The 20,818-nt window shown below is 37.7% G+C and overlaps 2 protein-coding genes and 1 non-coding gene across 3 annotated transcripts; all 3 read left to right on the top strand.

The window, feature by feature from the left end:
- The first annotated feature begins 6,453 nt into the window (after window positions 1-6,453).
- Window positions 6,454-12,048, top strand: LOC113283888 (prolyl 4-hydroxylase 1-like). The gene is made up of 11 exons (XM_026533270.1): window positions 6,454-6,721; window positions 7,794-7,841; window positions 8,949-9,007; window positions 9,172-9,237; window positions 9,713-9,787; window positions 10,411-10,485; window positions 10,743-10,813; window positions 10,906-10,957; window positions 11,054-11,143; window positions 11,225-11,317; window positions 11,652-12,048. Exons 1-11 carry the CDS (start codon window positions 6,661-6,663, stop codon window positions 11,757-11,759), a joined length of 798 nt encoding a protein of 265 aa, XP_026389055.1. The 5' UTR covers window positions 6,454-6,660; the 3' UTR covers window positions 11,760-12,048.
- A 1,428-nt stretch (window positions 12,049-13,476) lies between these two features.
- Window positions 13,477-15,893, top strand: LOC113283890. Its single transcript, XM_026533271.1, has 3 exons — window positions 13,477-14,080; window positions 15,059-15,256; window positions 15,572-15,893. The coding sequence occupies exons 1-3, from the start codon at window positions 13,829-13,831 to the stop codon at window positions 15,623-15,625; spliced, it is 504 nt and encodes a 167-aa protein (XP_026389056.1). The 5' UTR covers window positions 13,477-13,828; the 3' UTR covers window positions 15,626-15,893.
- Window positions 15,894-16,825: 932 nt separating this feature from the next.
- On the top strand, window positions 16,826-16,950 carry LOC113285023. The gene has a single exon (XR_003328538.1). It is a non-coding gene; the product is annotated as a U6atac minor spliceosomal RNA (small nuclear RNA).
- Window positions 16,951-20,818: the final 3,868 nt, after the last annotated feature.

Here is a 20,818-nt window from a genome sequence, read left to right on the forward strand (position 1 = left end):
GTAACTATAATATTCGCGGATCACATTGTTTGATGTCCAGTTTATTCTTACTAATGCACCACTTATTGACGCTACAACATTCAGATTGTCTCCGTCCAGGTACAGGTACTCAATGCCTTTCTTCTTAGCCCATTTGACATCTTTTAGTGCAGCTATTGCTTTTCTTGTGACTTACTAATAAAACTGACATCAAAATTAAGCTTTGTGTCAGAACCACTTGGAGGATTCCAAGATACATGTAATGAATGATTAATATCCACCATAGATCTTTATAGTTTCTCACAAAAACAATGAACTCAGATGGTTGTGATTCTTTGCACCAAAGGTTTTCATATCGCTAAAACAGTCTCCAAAAGCAGTTTTTCCTCTAGGATGTTACATGATTTTGTTCTTTATAAATGATTTTTATTTTTTTTTAATTGTCCTTTTAAATGCTTTTTCCTGCATGATTTTAATAATAAGACAATTGGTTATTATGGATTTTCTTTATCATTGATATTGTTGTGTACAATTCTCCAATGGATAGAGAATACTAAAATTTTACTTAAATTTATAATTTTAATTGACATTTTGTGATTATATATTTTGAGAAGCTTTGGGTGTTTTTCTTGTTGATGGAGAATAAGAGGAAAAAATCAAATAAAAAAGTTTCATCAATATATACTCGGGGTCCTGAAAATTATATCTTGATTCAAAATTTGTCGTTATAATTAAATATGTGTTCATATTAAGACCTAATATTGTTGTTGAATCTCTCAGAACAGAGCACTCAAAGTTATAAAGACTATGTTCAACATAGTTAGCCGAACTAGCCGATATGAACTTAAAAGCTTAATACTCACTTTCATGTTCACTAAGATATTGATATTGAGTCACAATCATGTGATCAAATGAGTCTAGTGTTAATTAGAGAATATATCAAATGAAAATTACTTCATAGAAATAATTTTAATCGTAATTGAATCATAATTGACATGGTTTGTAAATGTACAAAGTACAATTACTTGAATTGTTCGTGAATTGGTTGAATCATAGTACGCGGACCGGTTTGGAAACTTATATGCAATAACTGAGTTCCGGAGTCCATAGAACTTTTTAGTTCATAAACCGGTTTACATACTTATGCAATTACCGAGTTCCAGACTCTATATAACTTTTCAGTTTACGTACAGGTTTGCAAACTTTGAACCAACTCAAAATTCCAGAGTCTACAAAACTTTTTAGTTCATGTACCTGTTTGCAAACTTAAGACCTTTGACGACTCCGGAGTTTACAAAACATTTATCTTGCGTACCGGTTTGGGTACTAAACTGGTTCCAGAACATATAACTATTTTGGATGGCATACCAGTTTGATTATTTTAACCCGTTTCCCTTACCACAGTTCCACAATGGTTTCTATACGAATATACATACATATCCAGATCATGAAACAAACATATTTTCCCATGATGTACATATGAATATGTGTATCACACAAATCTGAGAGTCGACATATAGCTACTCCGCTACGCGACGAATACATGTAATACAGCTTCAGACATATATCAGTTTTCTCAATAGGTAAGACTGATAAACCTGTCTTTTATTCTGAATAAAGGAGTTCTATATTTTTCTCAATCGATTCGAAACATTCCTGAATAACATCAATGACACATACCACCGTTCCAGGCTATTTTCAAATGACAAACTTGAATTATGATTTGGTTCCGAACAATAAATTGTTCTCCACCGAATTTGATCAAGTATGGAAAAATGTTCATTAAACTTAGTCATTATATTTCGAGAAATTCGTAAACTAAATAGTTAGTTCTCGACTCGAAATTCTTGTCTATGCAAGATATTATAATTAGTTATGTGACAATCGCCTCAAAGATATAAAAGTGAATATAACTTGAGAAATAGGTGGTTTAGTATTCACTTACCTTTTGTTGATGAAGTTCTCCAAAAGCTTCGGTTGATTTTCACCTTCAAACGGTAGAACGCAAATGATGGCTGACTCGTTTCTCAAGTCCACTATCCTAGACCGAGACTGAACTAATTGTAGACTAGAAATCAAGATATAGTTTTGACAACTGAATTTGACAACAAGCTTGATATAGCAACACTTGAGAGTTCGACCGAGCAATGCTAACAACTATCAGCCAAAATTTCTCATGGCCAAAATTTAAACTTATTTTTTAATAAAGATAGCCCCATGATCAAAAATCCACTTGGTGACCTAAATTTTTCTCGTAACCCTCGAATTAATTTTGGGCCCGTAGATGGTGAAATTTGGATAAGGGGAAAAAGCATCATTTCAAGATCATAGACAAAAATCAACTCTCACGGGAGATATTAATCCCTTGGTCCTCAAGGCACCCATAGCCAAGATTTCTAGTGTACGTCCCCACGAGACACCGCTGGTCGTGATTCCTAGCGCACATCCTCGACGAGATACTGCTGGTCACATAGGTTCTATAAACCGTAAAACGTCCCTGAAAGACTTATGAACCAGAACATCCACAATTCCAGCATGTCTTCGCGAGACACAGATGATTGTGATGCCATGATTCCTAGTATACATCCCCGCGAGATACTGCTGGTCATGTAGGCTCTGTAGATGAGTAAAAACGTCCCCGGCGGACTTATGACCCAGAGCGGGGACATGCATGTTTCCTGCAAGCATGACTTTCCCTATTTGAGATCAAGGACAGATTCCTAGTATATCATCGCGAGATAAACTGGTCATGTCTACTCTAAGATCTGACTCAACATACCGAGGATTCAGAATAATTCATAGGACATCCCCATGAAATATACTGGTTATTCTGCCTCCGAGCCTTTCGACAGATTCCTAAACCATCCTTCCGAGATACACTGGTCATGTTGACCCCATAAATACGAACACAATTGGTTCCTAGCACATCTCTGCAAGATACGCTGGTTAAAGACAAATGAGCCGAAGTCTCGCAGAGAACTTATTAGGTGTGCAAACTTTCTTTTCTCTCCCAAAGATCTCCTAGCTGACTTCGAGAGATTTCATCGTGTTGGCCAAGTATCAAACAAACTTCATCCTGTTAGCCAAATCTCTGACGGTCTCAAACCCGTCAGCGAATTCACTGACAACCTCAAATCAGTCAGCCAAATCTCTGACGGTCTCAAACCCGTCATCCAAATCTCGGACGACCTTAAATTAGTTGGCCAAATCTCAGATAACCTCAGTCACGTCATATAAACCTCAGGTGGTCTAATCCGAACAGAGCCATCTTGTCTGAAGAGTTTTATACGCGCATAAAACTCAGGCACACACCTCACCTAGGGCTCAAGACTATTTCCCAGCCTTTCAAACACAATTACGGTTAGTAAATTGAGCCTGAACTATACATGTCTATCCAAAAACGTGGATAAGCTCTCTTGAGCTCCTCATTATCGACAAAAGGACCCACAAGCAATAATACGATCTTCACATGACATACGTGACCGGATATGGAGAGAGGTAACTCAAATTCAGTTTCTCTCACACTCTACACACGATTTATGAGGCATCCCGTGCCTTTTCACGTGACTCATCCTAATCATTCTGACAAAACAAAGAATATATATCTATCTTGGCCAACTCTGTTGAAGAGAATATTTCCTTATTTCAACACATTATCACAAAGGCTGACTCAGCTTCACACAAATGGGGGATATCATTTAGGGTGTTGGTCTGGCGGTCAACGACATGTGTGAGAAATACTCGACATATTCCTCACCTCGGAAGAGAGTAAAGGCGGTGGAATAATGATATAAACTAAACCTAGTTTATCTCTATCTATTCCTGAAGACACGGGAGAAGTGATCCGCACAGCACGATAAACAATCCATATCTTCACCGACCCGAGATTAGAGAATTCAACTATAAATAGGTCCTATATTTTTCCGATCTAACACTATCATAAACTCTTAGATTAATTCTTCTCCAAACCCTAGAATTTTTTGATCTCTATATTCATCTGATTCCCTCCCTAAAACCAGCTCTAAGCCTCTTACATGTGACTGAAGCAGCCTTTGAACGGACACTGTGCGTGGTTTAGGCGAAGACAACCTCCTGTAAATCACTTTCAGAAATCCTAGAATCCCACATCTAGCCTCTCTCAGATTTTAGGTAACTACATTTTGGCGACCAAAATGGGAGGTTATCCACTCAGTTACAGATCTCAATCACGGTCACCATTAAGAAGGAAGCCGATTCCACCAATACAAACATAAAAAAAGTTATATTGTTTCAATCTATGTAAATCCATTACATATTTAGCCGATAAAGTTATCCCTACCAGTAGTTTTCTCTCTCAGACGAGTGTTTGACCTTAGTAAATAGGTTAGTGTTTCCCAGATCACATGGATCTCTCCCTGAAATGCGCTAGTAACCCATCTGAGGCATCCCATGCGTTTTTACGTGACTCATCCTAGTCATTCTCACAAATTAGAGAATATCTCTTTATCTTGGACAACTCGGCTGAAGAGAATATTCCTCTCTCTCAACACATCATCACAAATGCTGACTCAACTTTACACAAATGGGGGATATCATTTATGGTTTTGGTCTGACGGTTTACGTCATGTGTGAGAAATACCTCGACATATTTCTCATCGCAGAAGAGAGTAAAGGCGGTGGAATAATGAAATCAACTCAACCTAGTTTATCTATATATATTCCTGAAGAGATGGGAGAAGTGCTCCGCACGGCACGACAAATAATCCATATCTTCACCGACCTGAGATTAGAGAATTCAGCTATAAATAGGTCCTCTATTTATCCAAGCTAACATAGAACTTTCTCATAAAATCTCAGAGCAATTCGTCTTCAAACCTTAGAATTCTCTGATCTCTCTCTCTTCATCTGATTCCCTCCCTAAGACCAGTCCTAAGCCTCTTCCTTGTGACTGAAGCAGCCTTTGAACGGCCACTGTGCGTGGTTTAGGTGAACTATTCGTGTTCGACCTCCCGTAACTCACTTTTAGAAACCCTAGAATCCCACTTCTAGCCTCTCTCGAATTTTAGGTAACTACACGACCCAAAATTCTGTATTGTGACTAATATCATGTGATCCAAAGTGTACGCATCATCTCCAAATATCATGTGACCCAAAATCTACTCTTTAATCCAAAATGTGCCACTGTGACCAAAATTTATCACTCTAACCCAAAACCTGCTATATCTCTCTCACGAAAAAAAACATCCAAAACATACCATATGATAAAAGACTGTTAAATTACCCCATATTCGCTTTGTGGCCAAAGTCTATTTTGCGACCCAACAATTTACACCATATCCTAAAATCTATCACGTGACCAAATTATATTGTGAACCATTATCTGTATAAGTATTTCGTAATCTGTCAAATTACCCAAGATCTACTCCTTATCCTAAAATTACGAAGTAATCCACAATCTACCCACATAACTCAAAATCTACTTTATAACTCAAAATAATTGATTAAATCCCATTGACAGTTTCAGTTACCTGGAATCCAATTTTCAAAACCTATGACTCATAATCACCAACGGTATGTACATAACTTTATAAGCCTGTTTGGATGGTAGGAAGGAAGAGGTGGTTCATCGACCAATATTTCCAGGAAAAGTGAAACCTTCTATACATCTTGAACTTGTTAAAGTAGAGATTATTTACATACAAGAGCAGATGATTGGAAGGGCTAAATCTCATTTTCAGGAATCATATGCATTGATGAGGAGAGATCTTAAACCAACTACCTACATGGGTTTTGAATTTCGTAATTTTGAAAAATCTTATTCTCATATCTCATGCATTCCAATTGTACTTAGAAAAAGCGATTCCATTTTTCCAACTCAAATCGCTCCAAGTGGCGGAAGATAACATTCCTAGCAATATAGTAAATCTCAAATCTTATATCGTCCGGGACTAAGACATCATGACAATTCTATCTCGGTGAGATTCTTGATAAAATCTCCGAGTTTTTGTCTCCAAATTTTATACCACTTAATCAAGCAGTTGATGAATACATTACGAATTTTAGATTAATTTTAAGTCACACGTTATTATACGATTCGAAATTTCACACAAAAAAATAAAAATCAAATCTTTAGGGTTGATTTTGAATTTTTATAGTCACACGTTACGATTAATTTTAGAAATTTCACACAAAAAAAATAAAATAAAATCTTTAGGGTTGATTTTAATCTTTTACAGTGAAATTTTCAACTTACTGACTCATTTCAGCAATATTTTTTCTCATAAAAACTGAGAGATTTTTCTCAGACATGGACTAAGACCTTGAACCTCAGCTGAGATTGACTATATTGATTGGGGAAATTGCAAAATGCCTCCGGGAGCATAGCCGCGGCTCATCGGGTTTGATGGTGGAGGTGTTGTACACTCACTTTAAGTGGGGTGCATGATTATGATCGTAGAATTTTGATTTACATAAAAGTCAGTGAGTTCCCGTTTCTCAAGAGAGAAAGTAGGTTACTTTCCTTCAGTCCAAAGCCAAAGCCATGGGCGTTGGTGAGCGGTTTCTTCAGCTAACTTAAATTCCTCTTTCATTTTTACGTTCCTCTTTAATTCTCTCTCTAATCAATTCTGTAAGATATAATATCTCATCAATTTCTCCGTAAACTCGAATCACCATCTGATCTCTCTCTGTGTGTCAAACGCCATGGTTACAACGAGGATCATATTCGGACTTCTTACTTTTGTTACAGTTGGAATGATTATTGGTAAGTTATCCAAACACAATACTAATTCCATGGAGATTGAGATTCTTATGTTTTTGTAGAACCCTAAACTGACTTTTGGGTATTGATTTGTTAGTTCTAATTAGTGTATTTGTTTCCGGATAAATTAGTTTCTGGGAAGAACTGATTAAATACATAGGGAAATTAATGGCAGTAAATCTGTTGAAATTGATTACCCAATTTTGTTTTTTGATCTTAAACAAATCCAATCATGTATTCGCCCACCAATTTCTTGGAATGTATTTGGAGCCAAGTTTGTTAGAATTCCACATTTAAGGTTTTAAAAAATATTGAGGCGTTGTGCTTGCTGTTGACAATGCAAGGCGTAAACTAAAGGACACACCTCTAATGGTGAAAGAAATTATTTTAGAGACACTAGGCATGAGCATTACTCGATCAACACTACAGAACCAACTAGATGTATTAATTAGTCTCAATCACGCATACTAACTAACTAACTTACAAATTTACCAGCTTAAGATGTTATTTAAGTTTGATTAGTTTTCTCCGAACTGCTACCATAGCTTCCACTTTGCTGAATCATAAATTTAATTAACAATTATATCTAGTGTTAAATTTTAAAAGCCCTTGAAAGTAAATACAATACTCAATAGGTCTCCAGGCGTAGTTTAGAGAAATTTTAAGCCAAAAGCTGCAATTAAATTATATAGAGAAGCTTTAGAGGCGCAAGTGTTGAGGCAAAATGGTTTTGAGTTGCTAAAAAACGTGCATATTTTGAAACCATGGTTTGGTCTACTGATAATGATATCCTTTTCACAATTTCAGACTAGACATTGGTTGTAGATTTAATTTTGTAGAATTTGTCAGTAATATAATAATTTGGCTAAATCTTTAAAGTTATTTTTTCCCTCCTGTCAAAATACTAATAGCGTAACTGACACAAGAAACAAGGGGTCAGATTTTTCTAAGACTTCTTGGATATGTTTGACGTACCCTTGGCATTAGGTTTCTTTTCCTTTCTCCAGTTCTCCTTATGATAAGTATGGGTTTGTGTTTTGCTGGCAAGTTTATGGTTTATATTTGGGATCTGCAGGTGCTTTGTTTCAGTTGGCATTTATACGGAGATTGGAGGAGTCATCTGGTACATTTCACATTCTCTCTTTCTCTGTCTGTTAAGTTTGTGAACTGTTAGTGATTGGTTCAAGATATTTATACATTAAATTTGCTAGGTTTTCATTGACCATATTCGTTCTTTACGACATTTAGTGATGTATTTTCTAGTTGATACTTTTATGAGCAAAAGTATTTCAACGGAAGAGCAATAAAAATAATGAATTGTCTGTCTGAAACATCTAAGCTTTCCAGTGGTAGTGGTGTATCATATCTCAGTACATCCTTTCCATGCTCTGACTAGCAATAACTGATGGTATTACAAAATCTAGATCTATTCAGGCACTAGAGTAACTGAATGTAACACATTCCCCATCAATGTCAGGATATTTATGTAACTCGTATTTGATACTGTTATTGTACATAGTACTCTCATAACTCTAAAATGGTTAAGAGAGCCCTTACCTATTGAGGGTTCGGAAGCAAAATACAGAACCACGTCACCCACCTTTCTTCTTCTTTCTAAGAGCCTCCAATCGCAAAGTGGTCGGTTTCTTGTTTGACATATGCTGCACCCTATCTTTGTTTCCTACATATTATTGTTATATTCTTAATTTACAGCGTAGTGGAAAATCATCTCCATTGGAGACGGGTGTGGTTTTGTGTTCATTATCGACGTGGTTTTACTTGAATGGACAATGTTTAAGTTCGGATAATAAGTTATTTAACTTTTTCTGGACTTCATGCTTTACTTCCCTAAAGTAACTTGTCTCCAATATCCAAGATCCTTTTTTGTTGGTTTTCATACTACAACAACAGTATTGGTGGTCTTAGTAAGTTCGACCATTTTGGTTTTCCATGCTATTAGTGTTGTTTAAGTTATACAGGAGACTAAAGTGGCTTTGTCTTGGTCGTTCACTTTTGTCTGATTCTTCTTTTGCTAACTAGAAAGTTAACTTGAAGACACATAGTGAATCATCTTATGCTTGATGTTAGCATGTTGCAGCTTGCATGGTAATCTCCAGTTTTTAGGTTTGATTAGTGCAGGCCTGTAGGGACTTGGTGTGAATTATTTCTGTTTAAGATTAGCATAGCAAGATTAGCATAACATATCTGACATATGTGTGCTTGTGTACAGTTTCAGGATTTTCTCGTTGGGAGAATGACCACGAGGCAAAGATGCTCCGAATCGGATTTGTATGTTTAGTTCGCAGCTTTATTTTCATCTATGCAATTTATCTTTATGTTTCAGGATATTCTCGTTGGGAGAATGACCATGTTGGTTTCTAAATGTTCACGTGCGTGGTCAGACCTCGTGGCAGAACTCTTTGTATACTTACTATATTCTTTTGCCGATGTAGGTCAAACCTGAGATTGTCAGCTGGGCACCCCGAATCATTGTCCTGCATAATTTCTTAAGTTCAGAGGTAGGCATGTCCTAACTAACACGGTCATATCAAAGCTACCTCTTTCATAATGCTAGTTACGCTTTCTGTGATCGTACCCATCTGGATATGGTCCATATACTAATGTCATTAATAAATGGATATTGGTCCTCTTATGTTCATGATTGGATAAGCATTGGACTCCTTAACTAACAATTTTCTATCAGAAATTCAGTAATGTTTTCTGTTGATTTTGAGTTCTTCATCTCTGTCATTGCAAACATGCTATACGAGGTAGTTGTTTGCACGTCATTCTGTTGAGTTTAGTTTACTTTCCCCTGAAAATGCCTATATTAAAGAATGTCTATCTACAAAGTTTAAGTTGCTTGGCATGGAATAATTGAGTCTAAGCTGCCTAATTTCAACAAACCTGCCTTTTACTTTCATATACTTGTTTGCCTGGTTTCTAAAAGAAATTGCAACAAGCTAAAATAATGAGATTGTGATGACATTGCAGGAATGTGATTATCTAAAAGCAATTGCTAGGCCTCGCCTCCAGATTTCTACTGTAGTGGACGCAAAAACAGGCAAGGCATGTATTACGATAGATCCCACTTCTTTCTATTTTAAGTTTCTTTATACTCTGTCGTAGTTCAGTCTACTAGTTTGTAAGCACTAGGTAAACACCACACTGAGGTTCTTTAAGACGAGGCACAACAACGTTATCTTGAGAAATATTCCTTTTTCCGTTGTTATCAAACTCATAACTCACGATTCTTTTGTTTTGTTTTGTTTTTTTAGTACACGTATATCTATGTATGTTCAAGCTAGATTGGATTTTATTGTTAGTAGTGTGTTGATTATTGACTTATAACGTAGTATCGGAGTTTCAGTTTATTGAATGTCAATGTAACACTTTATCTACCCAAAATTGTGATCAAAAATAATTTCTCGGCTATTAGATAGACATCCAGTTCTTTATTTTTCATCACAAAGGTGTGTTGGTGTATGTGTTTAGGGTATAAATCATACTGTCTGCTTTCAACCAGACTCTTGTATTGCATTTCTCTTAGAAAGACATTTCGACACGATCACATAATACTACACCCCGACGCCCAGTCCCAATCTGTTATTTGTCATTTTTAATAGTGAACTCTTTTGTGCTCAAATATTTCATGTCTTAATTTCTGTTATATTTCTTGAATGCTTTTTCAGGGAATTAAGAGTAATGTTAGGACAAGTTCCGGCATGTTTTTAAGTAATGAAGAGAGGAAGTATCCTATTGTACAGGTTGGTTCCTTAGCAAGCTTACATTTACTTTCGTTTCCTTGCAAAATCCGTCAAAATAACATTCTAGAGTCTCTTATGAAATGTTAATAACAAATGCCTCCGAACTCATGTTTTTTTTTTTTGGTTCCCACTTTTGAGCACTATAATTGAATTACATTATCTACTTCTTTGTTGGACTGACCTGTCCATGCACATATATATATCTGTTTTGACGCTCCATTTAGCAATTATATTTTTCTTATGCATTTCTGAAACAGGCAATTGAAAAACGGATTTCAGTATTCTCTCAAGTACCAGTAGAAAATGGAGAGCTTGTTCAAGTTTTAAGGTATTACTTCCAACATCATTTCTATAGAAATGCTTACTCTAGCTCTTAGACTGATCGGTTCCATTATTAAGTGCCTAACATCTGCAGCACAGGTATGAACAGAATCAGTACTACAAGCCACATCATGACTACTTTTCTGACACTGTGAGTTGTTTTTCAACACTTGTTTTGTTTCTGTTTTCGTTGCCTTTCCCTTTTCCTGATTTAGTTTCGTAAAATGAAATTCTTTTTCGGGTGCAGTTTAACTTGAAGCGAGGAGGTCAGCGAATTGCAACCGTGCTCATGTATTTGAGCAACAATGTGGAGGGGGGAGAAACTTACTTCCCCATGGTGAGTTCACTGCAAATATTTTTTGCACTTCTAGTATAGCATGCGACCTATTCTGTCAGGGTGTTAATTGCAAATTTTCAGGCCGGGACAGGAGAATGTAGCTGTGGTGGGCAAATGGTGAAGGGGTTGTCTGTAAAACCTAATAAAGGAGATGCAGTTCTTTTCTGGAGCATGGTTTGTCTCTACTACTCCGTAATTGTATTATTTTTTATATTTCTTTCAAAATAAAAGAAAAATAAATCAATAACCGAAGGTACAGTTTGAGCACACAAATTTAGCAAAAGCTGTTTAGTTGCTATTCTTACAGATCTTATCAACTTAATTGACCAGTCGACTAGGGTTGTAAATTTGGCTTGTTCTCGAACTGAACTGAAACCGACTGCATAAAACGTACAGACCTTAAAACCTAATTTTCTATCCAGGTTAAACTAGGAAATTTAGGATTATTGTGGAACTTGGTATGGTTTTTGAGGCCCAGTGATAAAACGTTTGTTGATTTGTTTTGTAGGGACTTGATGGGAAGGAAGATCCTACTAGTATACATGGAGGATGTAAAGTCTTATCAGGAGAGAAATGGTCAGCTACGAAATGGATGAGGCAAAAAACAACCAACTAATTCCTCTTCGATTGCAGCCCATTTAAAACATCTTGGGCACATCTTGTATACACATTTTTAGCCAGAAAGTTAGTCATTGATAGAGGTAGTTCACATACACACACAATAACACTGAGTTGTAGATTAGATCAAATATGGTTACTTTAGTCGATGGTGGGGGTCGGTTCCACAGTTTTAGAAATCAAACTTGATATCAGCTTAAACATTCATTCATATTTCAAAAATGTTGATGTTGCTGATGTTTGCTAATTCGAAAAAAAAATAAAGTTATCATTTTCTTAGGAAGTAACACCTGCTGCTCCAGCTCCAGAATCCAGTCCGTCCTAACATGCCTAAGCTGCTGCATGATTAGTGTCCGAGAGTCGGGCACAGGCTGTTGTCAGCGGTATATCCAGCAAAAGTATACCGTTACCAACAGCCATTTCAATGGGTCCGTCTCCCATCATTGGCAGGTACAGTCAAGTGAGCGAGTTGTGGGGCGAAGATGAGCCCGAGTGATCTTTTCAGGTATAGAGTTTTGGTTGCCACCAGTGGTGCTCATCTAGTATCCTTGCACTATTATACCTGCGAACCGGATACAGATGCGATTCCCATCCACCTTAAACCTCATTTCGCCCCACCAGGATCCTGGCATCCTGCAGCTGCACCATTAAGTTTTTGCGCATCCTGTTCTTTGAATGAAACTTTCATATGGGCCATGGGGATATTTTTTCTTTTCTTTTCAACCCTACAGGTATCATTTCATTTGATCCACTTTACAAACCACGGGCGAATTATTTCAAAAAAAATAAAGTTTTAAAAAATGCTATGAAACCTTGACACGATTCAATAGACACATAATGATGGGCTCATGGGCACCTAAAATTTCCACTTTTTTTGTTTTTACACTACATGGTCTGTTTAAATTTTGCTTTCCTTTTTGTTTTACTGCTTTTTCACTTTATCTTTTTGCTCCTCCATTTCCCCAAACGTGCGTGGGTTCAAGGATTGCATAATCTGTCGGCCATCGGTAACCGAGATTACCGTTCTTTAATTCTTGAGCCATGCATAATAGTCATCACGGACTCGGCAAATACTTACATGCACCCCGGATCTCTATAAAGTGTATGGGTAACCACCTGTTAGTTAGTAACATCTCAGTTTCACTCTAGAAGGGAGTTAACGGTTTTCAGATCGACATATAATTGAATCTTACTAGTGGCGGAACGAGAATTGAAAATAAGTAGAAAATAATACACACAAGTCAAACTAAGCAGTTTTTGTGAAAATATGCTTGGCTTTGGGAGTCTGTTGCAGATAACTGCTCTGCTTGCCTATACATGGTTTTTCTCCAAACAAAAACCTTTTAACCCTACTCGGCTACAATCTTATCCTTTGTAATCAATGTCGTACTTAGCCGTTGGGCTATACATGACCAAAGTTGTTACAAACTGCTAATCATGATTCATTGGTCACACTCCATTAGTAGTCATAATAATGTTTATTGTGAATACCAGACAAAACTACAAACAAAATTTTAAAAAAGCAAGAAAATAACAACACAAAAGTTAACCATGTCTATCTTGAGTAAAATTATTAAAGAATAACAGACTCTGGTAACAGTTTCTCAACCACCATAATAAGCTTTACACTAGCATAACATGTTCCTCAGGGAAAAGTGTATGCCTATATAATGAGAAGAGATCCAGATCTGTGATGAGTACTAGTCTTGTATGACAAGCACAACACAGCATAAATTCCTTCAGACTTGACCTTAATTTCCCTACCTTATACTTTTTTCTCTTCTTTTTCTTCACTTTACTCATACAAACTTTGATTTTTCCTACCAAAAAAACAAAAAGATAACCACTTTTGTCTTTTGTATTTGAGAAGACATAAAGATCATTTACTACTCCATTGTCAAAACTATAAGTCTTCTTCTTATAGTTGTGTTCATATTCATAACTAACAGTCTCTCTATCATCAGCTACCTGCCAACTCTTGTTTCTGTTTAGAGAGTGAAAGAGTGTTTTGAAGTTTTTCAGTTGTCCATTTTTGCTTATCTTGGTGTGAGTTGATTAGTAACGACAATGGGTTTAAATGAATTTAGACCTATTCATTTTCCAGCATTTGGTGAATGGGATTACTACTGTTATCAACCAAACTACTACTACACTACAAGTAGTACTAATGTTGGTGATGATCATCTTGGCCACCACCAACAACAAGATTTATATGGTGTCGATACTGATCTTTACAAAGGAGGAGCAGAAGAAGTTAAGATACCAGTAGTAGTTGTACCCACCACTGCTACAAATGTTGTCAACTTTTCTCCTAAGAAGGTATATTTTGGTTCTCTTCTTCAAATTCTTTCAATATGTTGCATGCATATGTTTAAAGTCATAAGACTTTGAAAAATGAACAATTAATTGAGTATATCAGTTGTTGTTGATAGTTTAGACTCGAAATCAAATTTCACTATAGAGCTTATTGATCTCCCTGTTTTACTTTAAAATTTTCATAAACTTTTAGTTGTTGTAGATTCATTTCTCAATCATTTTGCTTGAATCCAAGGTAGTTAATTTCGGATTCCGGTTTATTTCGGTCCCGAGCGAGACACTGGTACAACGTTGTCTCGGGGAGATTTCGTTTTCAAATTTCGGTGTAATTTCGATTCCAACTTTTATAATAAGAAGTGTTTGTTGCCAGGTTCAATTAATTCCAATCCTAGTTTGAGTCAGACTAGAAGATTGAGGGAGTATTGACCCACTTAAAAGAAACATAGTATTAGTAAATCTGGTTGTTCACCTTCCTCATCATCAACACCACATGATAATTTTAGGTCAAGAAATTCAAACACAACAACAAGCAATAATACTAGTGAGTGAATTAATCTGTTTAATTTTTGTACTTGAGATTAATCCACTCAATTTTAAAAAAATTTATATATATATATATATATATATTTCGGCCGAAATTCCGACCAAAAAACGCGTTTCCGGCCGAAATTTTCGCAAAGATTTCGTCCGGCCGAAATTAACAAAATCTCATCTTCTTGGACCGAAATCCGGAATTTCGCCGAAATTTCGGCCGAGATGGCCGAAATTAACAACCTTGCTTGAATCTCAATAATATGTCTCTTAATTACAATCTTTTTTTAATCATGAAGGTGTTTGTTACACAACCACCAAACACTATTGAAGTCAATTCCACTCCAAATGTCTTAATAAGCTAGTTTGTTTTCTTATGAGTCATAAAAAAAAATATTACTTTTGGTTCCGGTCATGTGCTCATTTTCGTCTGGCCGTTGTAATTTCCAGGAAAACAAATTGTATGCCGGGGATGAAGGAGATGAGACGAAAGATAGGTGGTGGATTTATGGATGGAAAGCATCACCAACAAAATACAACAACCCTCAATATCGTACCACCACTGCTGTTGCCACTACTCACAAGCCTGTCGATGAAGATCTCTACAAAATACCATCACCACAACTCCGCCGCGCCAAAGCACCCAAGGTATATTTAAAAAACAAAACTGATCAGATTGGTTGTCCTTTTGACATACATTGCAACCCTTTGGTATTTCCACATCCGTGCGCTTTTCTTACTAGATAGACACAACTGTCTGTCACAGTAATTTATGTACTGATTTCTGATTTAACTGTCAGCTCTTAGTATAAGACACCACTACATGCCTGAAACTTTGAACTGTCAGATAATATTATTCCTACTGTCTATTATTGGTGTTTGCAAATTTCAGGTTTTGGGTTAGCTTGGGAAATGTAATCTGTTGACATGATACTTATTTTGTTTTCCGACCGGATTCTGCAGGTCAAAGTGCTGGGGTTTATATCGAGATGCTTCAGTCCCTCTTGTGTCATGTGATGAGCAAGGAGTTGAAATGGATTATGTACGACGAGATTCTATCGATGTATATAGATTTTTAAAATAGGAAAAAATTGTGTTAGAAGCAACAAAAATTTGACTCAACTCTTGGCTTTTGTTGGATTTTTAGGCAAGAGTTGGGGTGGTACTCTCCAAAGTTCTATTGTCATGTTCTCTCCAAGGTTCCATGTCTGATGTCGTTTGGTATATAGAGTATCATATTTCAGTTTTCATTCAATAAATGTTGAAATTAGCTTGTTTTCGCGAACTTAGCTCTCCTTATATAAATCTTTCTTTCCCTTCAGAAAAACAACAACAAAGAACTTTTTTTGTTGGATTCCAAGGGAATAGGGCCAATTCCCCCAAACCGAACAGTTTAAATTTTTCTGGAATCGAATTCCCACATAATCCGATTCCTTTCAGATTCGTGTTTTCTATTGCAGCGCTCAGCCGATGTAATGGAATTCATTTTCGTGGAAAAAACCAGGGAATCGAGTCAAAAATACTAAACTGTTCCTTCTAATACGAGTGAAAATTACTATACTGTCTCTCTCAAATCAAAACCAGATCTAAAGTTTTTATTCGTTCCTCGTTTTTCCTCTTCTGAAATAACTGAGAGAGAAAAGAAGAAAGGAAAGAGAGGAAGAGAGATGGAGATCAGCCATGGCTAGGTTAGGTTTTACAGGAATTTTTCTTGGCAAGTTTTCTTTGCTTTTCGTTTTTCGTATTCCCTATTTCTTCTTTGCATGTATTGAAAATCTCTTTTTATTCTGTGTCAGGAGTTATTAGTTGGATTTGAATTCCAATGCAATCCAATTACCCCAACCAAACAGATTTTTTTCTAGCAAGGAATCCATTTCTTGGAATCCAATTCTCGGGATATGAAAAACTTGAAACGAACAAGCTGTTAGCTAACTATTAAAGAGAATGCAACATGTGTGCAAAAATATTCCAATGCTGCATCCTGCTGCTAAAAGTAAGAGTTAAGAACTCCAAAACTTCAATTGAATTGCAACACTTTTTTCTTTTTTCATTTTTTTTTTCCTTTGACGTGAAAAGTCTCGACGATTTCATCTGCAAAACGTCCATAGACATGAGGATTAAGAAGGAAAGCATCACAATATAGTTCAGATTTTAGTACACATCGGCTATATGCGAATAAGGATACGTTTGTGAACTTGTTGTTGGACAATTTATGTCGTGTTCGTTAAAAGGAGAGACGGTTGGCATCTCCCCTGACAGGGACGGGAACATCTTTCGAGCTAACCCGTTACCACACATCTGGTTAAGGATACCCGCTCCTGCGGATCTTACCACAATTTTTTCGTGAATATGATACTAAATTACAACGTCATAGTGAAATTAGCAGTACTCTCATATGGTTAAGGCTACCCGCTCCGGCGGATCTTACCTCAATTTTTTCGTGATATGATACTGATCATGAATTACAACATCATAGTGAGATTGGCAGTACTCTCGTACATTTTTGTTAGAGATTTTGTTAGAGATTTCAGTGGTTGTTAGGGAATGCAATAGCTGGGACTTGCCCCTCTCTCGTCTTACCACATTAATATCCTTTTTTTATAGATGAAAGAAAAAGTTACCGACAAATATCCAAAAGAGAAAATGCCTCTCACAGTTGTGGACTTTGAATTTTCTTCCGTCTATAACCAACTATTGGAGATCAGAAAAGGTGTCATGCTTAATAGTTTTACGGAAAATGTTATCCAAGTTTTTCAGACATAAAAGGAGATTATCTATTCTATCATTATTCTTCCAGTTGGTGCTTCTACTGCAACCTTGTGGAGTAAAGTTAAGAAGCCCAATCGATAGCATCTTGAGCGGCTAAGGATTCTGCCTCTTCCCTGCTATGAGTTCTGGTTCCCCTGGTTTTTCTGCCGATTGTGTCTCATGTTGGACCTAAGATACAAACAACAATCCCTGTTAAGCCAGTGAAATTTTAAAAATGAGACATAAAAGCAAAGGTGATCTTCCCAGTTGGAGTTCGATCAACTCTGTTAGGACATGTGTCAGGTAATCTATTCGTCTCATCCTGAGAGTGCATCAAAGAAGTGGTTAAGTGATCAATAATTTGCTTTCCTATATGCCTAGAGCAAGGTTTGATTTGGTTAAGCACCAGATCACACCTGGCTTTTCAGATGAACCAGCAAATGGTGGAACAGACCTCAGCCTAAGGACCCAGTGAGTCAGAGAGTTATTACTAGAAAACCAACTGGAGCACCAGTCTTCAAGACTATGAAAAACAGATCTGTAAAAAATCAAGGTTCAAAGAACAATGAGCCCAAACAGCTCTGGAAAAATTACAGTGCATAAGGGAATGCTCCCCTGTTTCAACATAGCTATTGCAAAGGAGACAAGTAGGGTCAGAATTCCTAACAAACCTAGCATAATAAGCACTAAAAGGAAGAATATCACTTTTCATTTTCCATATGAAGAACTGAATCCTAGGAATATCCTTCTGTTGATGGTGGTTTTTAGCTTAGGGTTAAAATCGTAAAACCACACATCTGACATGATGTCACTATGACCATTAGCACATTTATTGAATCGATCAACATGCCTACGTAAGAATTACCAGGGTAACTTTTTTTTATATGTCATGTTCCACGGCAGAACCCTTAACATTGACCGACATCATCTATGCCAAACCCTAATTCTCATGCTACCGTGCCAGGGCATGCCAACCATGCCAGCCGCACCACTGTGCCAATGGCACACCATGCCAGCCACATATCTGCGCCAAGGAATGCAAACCATGCCAGCTGCACCACTATGCCAATGGCAAACCATGCCAGCCACATATCCGCGCCAAGGCATGTCAACCATGCCAGCCGCACCACTGTGCCGATGGCAAACCATGCCAGCCACATCTCCACACCAAGGCATGCCAACCATGTCATCCGTACCACTGTGCCAATGACAAACCCTGCTAGAAGCACCATGCGCCAATGCATGCCAAACCCTTGGCCCCACCATAACAAGCCAACCACACCTTACCTTGGCCCCAACCATGCTAGCCGCACCATGCGTGATGAGTGCTAAAAAGTGCATATTTCTATATATTTTTCTTGGCATTTAACTCATCTTTTGTGCAATAATTCTACATTTTATCCCATATTCTGTATTTTCATTGTTTTCAACAATAAATATTTTTATTAATTAATTTTGTATTTTTAGGTTCTAAATAAATTTTGGATGGAATTACGGAGCGAAAAGAGCAGAAAAGTGGTGGAAGCCGATAGGAATCACGCAAGGAAGCCGCGAGGAATGTTGTGCACAAGACCAAAAGGCTAGAAATGGGATTAACAAGGAAGAATTGTTCTTAAAGAAGATATGGGCTTGGCATACCCAAGGCCCAAAACCCTTATCCAAACCCATTTCCAATATCCATACCCGTCTCCTTCGCCAGCCGTCAGATTGGATCACATCTGAATCCAATGGTCGCAGCATCGCCAGTACATCAAAGTCTGAAGCTCCTGTCTAACACTACAGCACCTAAATCCATCTTGAGCCATCAGTTTCGTTGTATCAGGCATCCGACGGTCGATACCAGCCTCTTCACTTGTAGCCGTTAGGTTAATCTATCATTTCCGCATCCCACGGCTCAGCTTCGCGAATCATCGAGACTTGATGCAACCGCTCAACACCCAAACACCTAACACCTATACCCGCAGAACCAAACACACCCCTATCCCTAATTCCATCGACTCCACCTCCATCTTCTCCACTCCGTCTGCAACAGCCTCACCTTCACCACCAACTCCGCCAACTCCACTTCCTCAACCACCACAATCAACCACCAAAAGCCATCATGGCTATCCCTCACCGAAACCCATCATTCCCCTAAACTTCTAGCCATTTATTCTCTCGATTTCTTCCCTGATTTCTCTCTGAAACCCTAGGTAAGAAATCAATAGAATAGGTCGAGTTAGAAACGCAATTGGAAGGCATGGAGAGGAGCAGGAGAGTCAGAGAAGAAATGGGTCGACCTTCTTGAGTGATTTGTCACGTCAAATTAGGTAAAGTCGAACCCTAATTTCAACTGTGTAATTTGGGGATTTGGGGATTTTCTCTGTAAAACCTAATTGATTAATTTGGGTATAAATAGAAGGTGTGGGTATGTGTTGTGGATATGCCTGGGCTAGCCAGTGCTTCACCCAAGAGGACTGGAATAGCCAGTGCCTCAAGGGTTAGTTCTTAGTTTAAATTATTTTGTAAATTTCAATTGTATTTGTCCCATCCATGCTCTGATCTTGTTGTGCTTGAACTGTCTAGGATTGAATATCCTTTTAGGTTGTTAAAACACTAAGCAAGCTTCTCTGCGGGTAGTTGCAGTGTGAGAGCCCCAACTACTACTAGGATTAGATTCATCTTAGTGTTCTTAGTAATATTTCTAGACCAACCCTTAGATGAACAACCGGCTTTGAACCGCAACTGTCATCTAGTTAATCAGTGAGCCTAGAAGCTCACTGATAACTAACAAGGGATAAGAACATAGTTGGAGGACTTAGCTTAGGTGAAGAGGGGAATTCAAGCCCTAGTTTCCAAAACTCACTTTCATCCAAAAATCCATCACTGTTTAGTTTGTTCAATATTTTTTGTTTCATGTCCTGTTAGTGTCTTGTTTAATTCTGTTAGTTTTCATATCCTTGTTTAGTTAGTTCACTGCTTAGAGAATTAGCTTAGGAAACTTCAACTCACACCCTAGTCCATGTGGATTCGACCCGTATTTTCACAAGTTAAAATCGACACCGTGCACTTGCGGTTAACAAGTAGGCTTCCTCTATTCTCTTATTTTACACACATTCCCAAGCCTACCAATGCGCCAATGGCATACCAAACCCTTGGCCCCACCATGCCAAGGCAACCGCACCTTGCCTTGGCCCCACCATGCCAATCCGTCTTTGCCAAACCTTTGGCCCCATTATGCCAAGCCATCCGCGCCATTTGCCTTGGACCCACCATGCTGGCTTTCCCTGTGCGGCTACCAAAACAAAGGTGTGCGACGATTAACGACCACCCTTCATCCTAGATGCAAATCCTAGCCATCCAAGGTCACCAAACAACGCATGGTAACCTTTGGCCCAAAACCCTAGTTTTGGCCACGCCAAACCGCCCCAAGGCATGCCATGCCACATGTGCCAATGGCATGCCAACCACCTTGCCGCGCCA

The sequence above is a fragment of the Papaver somniferum genome, chromosome 5, assembly GCF_003573695.1.
Source record: "Papaver somniferum cultivar HN1 chromosome 5, ASM357369v1, whole genome shotgun sequence".
Lineage (NCBI taxonomy): Eukaryota > Viridiplantae > Streptophyta > Magnoliopsida > Ranunculales > Papaveraceae > Papaver > Papaver somniferum.

Coding starts and splice junctions, on each gene's coding strand:
- LOC113283888 (XM_026533270.1), top strand. CDS start 6,661: ATGGTTACAACGAGGATCATATTCGGACTTCTTACTTTTGTTACAGTT. Junction 9,008..9,171: donor AGATGCTCCGAATCGGATTT/GTATGTTTAGTT, acceptor TTGCCGATGTAG/GTCAAACCTGAGATTGTCAG. Junction 11,144..11,224: donor GAGAAACTTACTTCCCCATG/GTGAGTTCACTG, acceptor GCAAATTTTCAG/GCCGGGACAGGAGAATGTAG.
- LOC113283890 (XM_026533271.1), top strand. CDS start 13,829: ATGGGTTTAAATGAATTTAGACCTATTCATTTTCCAGCATTTGGTGAA. Junction 14,081..15,058: donor TCAACTTTTCTCCTAAGAAG/GTATATTTTGGT, acceptor TGTAATTTCCAG/GAAAACAAATTGTATGCCGG. Junction 15,257..15,571: donor GCCGCGCCAAAGCACCCAAG/GTATATTTAAAA, acceptor CGGATTCTGCAG/GTCAAAGTGCTGGGGTTTAT.